The following is a 9,260-nucleotide window of genomic DNA, read 5'->3' on the forward strand; positions in this document are numbered from 1 at the left end:
CGGCTAATCCATTATACCCTTCAAGACTACCTCCGGGCCCATCCTGAGCTTTTTGGTACAGCTCACTCGACAATGGCAGAAACCTGCCTGAGCTATCTGAATTCCCAGCAGGTCAGGGCTCGTTCGACCAGCCCCTCTCACCATCTCCAAGACATGCCCTTTCTCGAGTACTCCTCCTTGTATTGGGGAGTCCACGCAAGAAGGGACCTTTCAGATTGCGCCAAATCTCTTGCGCTGAAACTATTTCACGACTACAACAGCCACATATCCACTAAAATCCTGCTAAAAGCACGCTACATTTACCTTGTTGATTCTGGCAAATCCTCCTGGTTCAGTGGTTTACACTGCGCATCTTTCTTTGCGATCGTCCAGATTGTAGCTGGTTTAGTTGAGGTGGAAGGTGCGATATCAACGAGACTGACTGCAGGGGTAATACGCCTCTCGCATGGGCGGCTTTGAATGGGCACGAAGGGGCCGTAAAGATCTTACTTGGACGGGATGAGGTCAACCCCGATAATCCAGATAACTACTACCGAACACCACTCAATTGGCTGCTACGAATGGACATGAGGGGGTAGTGAAGATTCTCATGGACAGGGACGACGACGTCAATCCGGACAAACCAGATAATGCCGGCCGAACACCCCTTAGTTGGGCCACTTGGTGTGGGCACTGGGAAGTGGTGAAAATACTACTCGAGCGGGACGACGTCAATCCCGACAAACCAGATGACAATGGTGGAACACCTCTCAGTTGGGCTGCTTTTGGCGGCCACAAGGGAGTAGTGAAAATACTCCTTGAACGGGAAGACGTCGACCCCGACAAACTAGACAAGTATGGTATAACACCACTCGCGCTTGCTGCTAGGCGTGTGCACGGGGGAGCGGTGGAAATACTGCTCCAACGCGACGACGTCAACCCCGAAAAACCAGATAACTATGGCCGCACACCACTCAGTCAGGCTGCTGGGAGTGGGCACGAGGGAGTCGTGAAAATGCTACTCGGACAGGGTGACGCGAGCCATGACAAACCTGAAAATTACGGCCAAACACCATTGTGGGCCCCTAGGCGTGGCCATGCGGGTGCGATAGCTCTTCTACAGCGCCTAGCATCTCCCACCCCTAGCAAGGCCTAAGCCGGAAAGGCGTCACTCTCCCTACCGCCCTCGAATACTGGCAATTTCTGGGCCATTACTGAAACGATCGCAAGAGCTCCTTAACCATCCCGCCATCATTGCTTCCCTCCTCTCATCCCCGCCCGCCCTCCCCCCGCTGCCCAAGACATCACAGAAACTCTGCTCAAATATTTTCTTCCTGCCAAAGGAAATTATTTGCGGCGGCACTGCACATATCTACTACATACCCGTCCAAATCTCTAAGTTTTACGTATTCTCTTATTCCGCCGAGTCAAGATTCGTCAGTTTCTGCTCGTAATCAAGAGTCCACCCCCGATAGTGAGGAGTTATGTATCTGGATAAGCCAATGCGCCTCGGAATTCCCAGCCCAACCTATCTACTTTAGTTGTTTCTTTATGTTTGAAAATCTTCTTGGCACGTTTAACGCCCTTGTACCTTTTTCCCCCTTTCCTTTAAAGTGCAGCCATGAAGCTTATTTAGATACGGGTATAGAGAAGAAGAAAAATAGGAAGTGCAGGTACCCTTATCACTCGTGAAAACTTGGGCAAAAGCTAGACGCTAACGAAGTTATGGTTATTGGAATCCACAGTGAGCGGATAGTTTAAGGAATATTATGCCCTTATATACCATTCCTTTCCCATTATGAACTAGCAGGTAAGGTAGGGCTGCTGTCACGCCTCATAGTCACGCCTACTAAGGAGAATTAATGCCGTATAGAGTTCTATGGCACCGAGATTAAGTGCCACCCCAGCAACAGTATCCAACCCCAACTTGTCAAGAGTGATCGAGCGGCCCACAGCTCCGCGCAACACAGACTTGCGAGTGAGCAGGGAAGAATTCCCATCCGGGCAGCCTCAATTTGCCTACTTTTTTTCTTCCCCCCTTCCCAAAGCATCACAGGCCCATATGTTCGCGGTTTCCTCTCCTAGGCAAAGGGGCATTGCCGCATTAGGAGATTAACCTTCGGCTGCACTGTACGCTAAAGTATTTTAAACAGCTGATACCGTACCGCGAACCCTAGGTACAAGGAACAATGCAAAGAAACCGTATCTAGCACCACAAAATCTGATTCCCAGTGATGGTGTCTTTTACCACCCGAGGCTCATGTCAAGTTGAAGTGACCATGCTCATAGCCATTGAGGTTGGAAAGACTAACCCGGCGGAATAAGTCAAAAAGGAAGAGGCTCACACAACCCAACAGTGTCCCGCTAAACCCCAATATAGCCTCTCTACATCCAAGCGGTCCCATACCGCACAATCTTCTGCCACCACTTTATTAAGCTCCAGGCTAGATTATTCTCCATATCTATCACCAAATCGTGAGATTACGCGGGTATTCGTCTATCTCACGGCGAAAGCGTAAGCTCAAGGAAACGGTCTCTCCACGAATAATAATCTCATACTTACTCCATAAACCAGTTGAGAATCACCCTGTTCCTCCATTTAAAATTGGGCTGTCAGCCGGAGGTCACATTGCAGGTAGAAACGAGCTCGCGATCTCGTGCATGGGGAAAATTTCAGACCCACCGGCGGAAGAAGGGCCGATGAATTGAGTTCCCCAGCACCAGCGAGTGAATTTTTGACAGCCTACGGATTAGGCCATGGTTAGGCAAACGACTTGATGGTGAGGATTTGGCACTGGCGTGTAAGAAGGATCGCACGTTGGGGAGAGGGGTGAGGGCATCATTAAAGAGACACAAAATTAATCCGTGATGTTCTTGTGTGTGATGTTGGCTATATGTTTGCAGCGTGATTTTTATTTACCTCCGTGCACCCGGTTTAGGCTATCTGATGCCTCTACTAAGATATAGTTTGTCGTGTACTAGTTCGGGAAATGGCACATGGTGAGTTTAGCGTCGAGTACAGCACTGTATGATACTATAATTATCATTTCTTGCATCTTCCATGTGGAACTTATGGACTACACGAGTGACGGTCTATGATGGGGCTATACATCAGGCTAGGAAATAATCGTGATAATCAAGTTACCCGCTTGGATAATAGCTCTCAGGGGTAGCAGTTAAACCTTCTGTTACACGTGCTATGCCATCCATAGCCTAATAGGTCTGTTTATGTCCTGGATCAATATATATTCAGGGCATTCATCGCCCGTACTGTAATTTCCTTCAGGGTTGTTCACTAGAAATTTACTGTGCCATCTCGGTTAGCTAGTTCAGCGGTAGTTCTTGAATCCCGAACTATCCTAGACTCAATGGGAGGCTCTTCGTCATATTCAGCGACACCTCGCTTCATAAAAACCTAGGGATGGCGCCAAAGGACGAATCGATCGGTGCGAAATCGCTATGGGTCAAAGAAAACTAAACGTGTCAGGGTGAAGAACGGGACTACTAATACAGCTGGCTTTAGCTAAGGGCATCGCACTAGATATGTATGCCTCTCCCTGAATAGCTAACCCCGAAAACAAATCGAAGTTCCATAACCTAGTCGGGTAAAACGGATATACTCATTGAGAAAACTGAGAAAGCCAATCGAGAATCCACCGCCATGCTAGACAATCTGTGATCACCCGGACGCGCCAATTCCCTATGTGGAATGGTGTAAATTAAACAGCGGACATAACCAAGCCCTGTACCTGTACCAAATGCCCAATCTCAACTGGTATAATATGATTCATACCAAGGAAACAAAAACTAATGCCCAAGGGACAAGATGTGTCCTCTCTCAATGCTTAGAAACACGAAGACAATTTTTGTCACTATTCTCCATTCTTAGATGTTGAGCAGAAAAGGGCAATGGAAATACTTTTATCAAGAGTTGACGCTTGGTGTGTTTCTATGTGCTGTTAATTTTGTCAATAAGCAATCAGAAGGGCCTTTTTCTATGATAATATTATAATTCCTCCAGTAAATCACCCTAGTTGCACAAATTACTAGGTGGCCTGGGACAGTATCAGAGCTAGGTGCTTCCTTGTCCGGGAATGTGAGCCCCTTTCTCTTGATAACTTTCCCAGCGCAATCACACCCTCTCAGACATCAGCAACAACTCACAGACTACAGCCATACCCCGTTGTTCCGGATTCCAGCCCTCCGGATTCTTCACCATCTCAGACAATTCTTCGGAATTTTCCAAAGAGGCATAAAATATATACCACCTCCTTATCCCTCATTAAGGATGCTTTTCCCATCCGACGGGAGTTGAAAAATCTCCAACCCTACTCCAGCCCAAAACCTAGCATCACAGCTGCTCAAAGGCATGACCGATGCCATGAGTGTCCAGTCACTGGGATATCTATGGGACGTGGCGCATGCTGCGCAGAGTTGGGAAGTGACAATTTCAGATGTTTTTTGTCATAGACAGCAGCAGAGCCACATCTTTGCAAAGAGGCTAGACAAGGCTCCTGTGGTATGCTTTTGTCAGAGGGATCTGTTGGCGGCACAGTGAGATGGACTCACGGACCGAAAACGAAAACCATCTACCAGGTATCATCGACCGTCAGCTCATTCCACGTGCCCTTTACTCACAGCATTGCGCCTCATTTGCACCTTATGTGGAATACCGGCAATTGGCGGTTGTTGCTGCCCAATTGTGACTCGATTTTCGACTAATCTTTAATAAAATGGGTTTCTCGACCATTTCAACCCCACTATCCTCACCACCGCCCTGGTCCCCATTCTACAACCACAACTAAACATGTCTCAGACCACGAACACTGTTGCCAAGTGGCTTTACCAGCCACAAATGTATCTCAAGCTAAAGGGAGAGCAACACAACGTGTGAGCTCTCCGAGTGAGCTCCTGTGATCACACCTATTCCGTCTCGTTTTGTGCAGGGAATCGCGGAGGTGGGAGGTTTGGAGGAAGGAAGCTATATTATCGTATCATACCTCAGATATGTCTGTCCGAGCGGGGGGGTATGCGTGCGCCCTTCGATGGGTCATAGGGCTTGGGTGACACAGTTAGATTTTTTTACCCCCCTTTTTCTTTCTTTTCTCTTCTGCTTTTCAGCAGGCAATTTAAGGTTGGAATCGCAGGTTCCGCAGAAGGGGTGAATTGCGTTGTTAATCCCTAGGCATGGTGCCCTGCGCCTTACTTGCGGTACGCAAGGTATATATCTCTCGCACGGGGTGTCCTGTGTTGTGTGTTGGTTTTAGGATATGTGTCCTTCCTCGTTGGAATTCATGTTGTGGCCCAGGGAAGCGTTTCGGCGCTATTCGGCTCAGCTGTTGGTCACGTAGAGCACTAGCAGTAGTTTAATGCTTTAATTGCGATATCTGCACTTGCTCTTGACCTCCGGGTAACTTACACCTTTCTGGAAGGTCTATTCCATTTCGTGGCAAGATGTAGCATATGCCTAAGTCTGCTTGAGGAACACTGGATGTCCTAGAAGGCTTGTTTATAGGGCTGGAACTGATTCATGGCTGAGCGGTAGAGTGCCACTTTACCCATGTGCCCCATAACGTCTATCTTACAAGAATGGATGATGTGAAAAGTAACAGCAGGAGCTACTGGGGCCGGTCATAATAAACGAGGGTCTTGATACTAATTTACAAAAGAGCAAATCACTGGACCCCCCAACTATGAAGCTATTTTAACTCCAATCGAAAAAGGTTAGACAATTCAATACCTCCACCAAGAAAAAAGGATCCCGGTGTTATAGCAGCTGGATATTTCGGGAAAAAAAAGACTAGAAAAGTTAAATGTATAAAAAAAATAGCCAACATAATTTCATTGCATTGAGCAAACCCAAACTCTTCACCTCTGCCATGATGCTTCGTCCAAGGTACTCATCACACTCGTCGGCCCGGCATTGAGAAACATCGAGAGGCGGTTAAAAGTTTTTCGAGTGGTAGGGTGGCCGGGCCCTAGAGCTCTCTCCGCCCGCGTAGCCGCACGCCGATACATAATCTCCGCTTCCTCGTATTCTCTCTTCTCGTATAGTACCGTGCCTAGCCTAACGAGGCTACGAAGGGTGTGTCGATGACCCAGCCCCAGAATCTTCTCTCGTCCCGTCAACGCACGCCGATGCATCAACTCAGCCTCGTCATACTTTTTCTGGCAATGCAACGCCCCAGCCAGATTATAGGCGCACGTTAGGGTGTCTCGGTGGTCACGTCCAAGCGTCCTCTCCGTACCCATCAATGCAAGTCGATAACTAATCTCCGCTTCGTGGTGCTTATTCTGATTACGCAGTGCCACACCGAGATTATTGACACTTAGTAGGGTATCTCGATGGTCTGGTCCAAGCGTCTTCTCTCTGCCCACCAGCGCGCGTCGACACATAACTTCCGCTTCGCTATACTTTTTCAGATCAAGCAGCGTCTCGCCCAACGTATTCATGCTGTCGAGGACCTCTGGATGATCGGGCCCCAGAGCATCCTCCATAACCCCTAGGGCATGCCGATACACGGTCTCGGCTTCTTCATACTTTTCCCGATCAAGCAGCGTCACACCGAGGCGAAGGATGCTCAGTAGGGTATCTGGATGATATAGTCCAAACAATGTTTTTCTGCCCGCCTGCGCAGATCGAAACATCATCTCCGCTTCTTCGTACTTTCTCTGATGATACAGTGTTCGGCCAAGGTTGTCGGCGCTCGTAAGGGTAGCTGCATGATGTAGTCCTAGAGCTTTCTTTCTGCCCGCCAATGCACGTCGACACATAGCCTCAGCTTCCCCGTACCTTTCCAGATCAAGCAGCGTTTCGCCGAGCAGATTCATACTATCGAGAGCACCCGGATGATCTGGCCCCAGAGCCTTTTCCATAGTCCTTAGGGCATGTCGATACACGATCTCAGCTTCCTCGTACTTCCTCTCAGCAAGAAGCGTCACAGCTAGTCCAATAGCACCTAATAAGACGGCCGGGTTATGTGGTCCAAGCGCATTCTCCCCGACTTCTGCCGCATGTCGATGCACAATTGCCATTTCGTTGTTCTTTTTCCGATCATGCAGAACCACACTTGGATTATTAGAACTAAGCAAGCTATCTCGATGATCTAACCCGAGCATTTTCTCTCGGCCTGCAAAGGCACGTCGATGCATAATCCCCGCTTCGTCGTACTTTTCCTGCCTATAAAGCGCCACTCCTAGATCCCTAACACTCTGTAAGGTATCTCGATGAACTAGCCCGAGTGTTTTCTCTCTACCTGCCAATGCACGTAGGTACATAATCTCGGCTTCGTTGTACCTTCCTTGACTACGCAGGGTCATGCCGACATTATTAACGCTCTCTAAGGTATCTCGATGATCTCGTCCGAGCGTTTTCTCTCTGCCCGCCAATGCACGTCGATGTATAATCTCCGCCTCGGCGTGCTTTCCTTGCTCATGTAAAGTGGTACCGAGATTATTAACATTGCGTAAGGTATCTTGATGATCTAGCCCAAACGTTCTCTCCCTGCCCGCCAATGCACGTCGATGCATAATCTCTGCCTCATCGTGCTTTCCCTGCCTATGCAGAGTCGTGCCAAGATTACTAACACTCCGTAAGGTATCTTGATGATCTAGTCCAAGTGTTTTCTCTCTGCCCGCCAATGCACGCCGATGCATAATCTCTGCCTCGTCGTGCTTTCCTTGCCTATGCAGAGTCGTACCGAGATCACCAACGCTCCGTAAGGTATCTTGATGAACTGGCCCGAGAGTTTTCTCTCTACCTGCCAACGCACGTCGATGCATAATCTCTGCCTCGTCGTGCTTTCCTTGTCTACGCAGAGTCGTACCGAGATTGTTGATACTCTGTATGGTATCTTGATGATCCAGCCCGAGCATTTTTTCTCTGCCCGCCAATGCACGTCGATGCATAATCTCAGCTTCGTTGCACTTTCCTTGACTATGCAGGGTTGTGCCGAGATTATCGACACTCTCTAAGGTATCTTGATGATCCAGCCCCAGCGTTTTTTCTCTTCCCGCCAATGCACGACGACACGCAATCTCGGCTTCGTCGTACTTTCCTTGACAATGCAACGCCGCGCCGAGATTCACAACACTCTGTAAGGTATCTTGATGATCCGGCCCGAGTGTCTTCTCCCTGCCCGCCAACGCACGTCGATGCATAACCTCGGCTTCGTCGTACTTTCCCTGATGGCACAATGCCACACCTTGGTTATCGATGTTCCTTAAGCTATGCGGATGATCTGGGACCGGTATCTTCCGCATGCCTGCCGAGATAAACCGACGCATAATTTTTAATCCGCAGTACGCCTCCGAGCTATTACTTGAATATGCAGATTTTGCTCAAGTCTCCCCTTTACTACGACCAGTGAACCGAGCCCTTGGCTTGAGCTAAACTTGTCGCCGCGGTCGTCCCGAAAGCAAATTTCCTCGTCTACGGGTATTGGCGGGGCCGCGTTTGGCTTGTTTCTCCGGAACACTTAAGTAGACCTTGGGTACGATCGGGAATTAATCTCGCTAGATCTCTAACCTTTGGCAGTATAAAACGTTAGTTTTAGGGACTGCTCCCGAGAACATATTACCCACAGCGCAAGGACCACACTTACTCAGTTCGTACACTTGTTTTTTGACTTGTACTTGTATAGTTCTGTTCCCTTTCCCAGCCTCTTTCCTTTCTACCTAATTGTTTTTCACTTGAGCCGCAAGTCTAGTCGGCCTACAACACGCCAACACCCAGCGTGAGATATGAGTAGGATCTACACCAATAGCGAGGATCAAACCTGCCGTATGATGCAAAGGAGAATCTGAGATGTTTCGTATAACTTAATAATAGAAGGGGAGAGAGCTCTGGTAAGGGGCTCAGTGAATATGAAAACCGTTGAGTAGGATCAAGACAGAGTGTGGTCGGCAGGTTCAGCTGGGGCTGAGATCAAGTGCGCACATCAAAGCCAATCAGGCGGTGCTCTACCGCGAACTCGTATCTGGTTAGCTACGGGACTGAAGTACAGTCGCACCTCGCTATCCCGGACAGCCAAAATCTGAAGAATCCGTCCGGCACAGCGAGGGATCCGGGACAACGGGTCAGGCTTTGGTGGAAAGAAATTCAGAGTTCACAGAGATTCGTACGGGACAGCGAGGTATCCGTATTATCGAGATCCGGGACAGCGGGGTGTGACTGTACTTTACTGTACGAGTACCCGTAGCGCCCGTCCCAGCCTCAGTAAGCAATGGCTGAAGGACTCAATGCCCAGAACGACAATACCACCTCTTGGAGAGAGGAGGAT

The 9,260-nt window shown here is 48.9% G+C and overlaps 1 protein-coding gene; it reads right to left on the minus strand.

Annotated features, from left to right (window-relative positions):
* Positions 1-5,610: 5,610 nt before the first annotated feature.
* GSTUM_00002767001 (uncharacterized protein) lies at positions 5,611-8,839 on the minus strand. XM_002836409.2 has 2 exons: positions 8,583-8,839; positions 5,611-8,506 (listed from the first exon to the last, which is right to left on the minus strand). The coding sequence occupies exon 2, from the start codon at positions 8,263-8,265 to the stop codon at positions 5,848-5,850; it is 2,418 nt and encodes an 805-aa protein (XP_002836455.1). The 5' UTR covers positions 8,266-8,506; positions 8,583-8,839; the 3' UTR covers positions 5,611-5,847.
* Between the last annotated feature and the right edge of the window lie 421 nt (positions 8,840-9,260).

Source organism: Tuber melanosporum (assembly GCF_000151645.1).
Source record: "Tuber melanosporum whole genome shotgun sequence assembly, scaffold_145, strain Mel28".
NCBI lineage: Eukaryota > Fungi > Ascomycota > Pezizomycetes > Pezizales > Tuberaceae > Tuber > Tuber melanosporum.

What these genes read in the sequence shown, in the direction of transcription:
- GSTUM_00002767001 (XM_002836409.2), bottom strand. Translation starts at nt 8,265, where the DNA reads ATGCGTCGGTTTATCTCGGCAGGCATGCGGAAGATACCGGTCCCAGAT.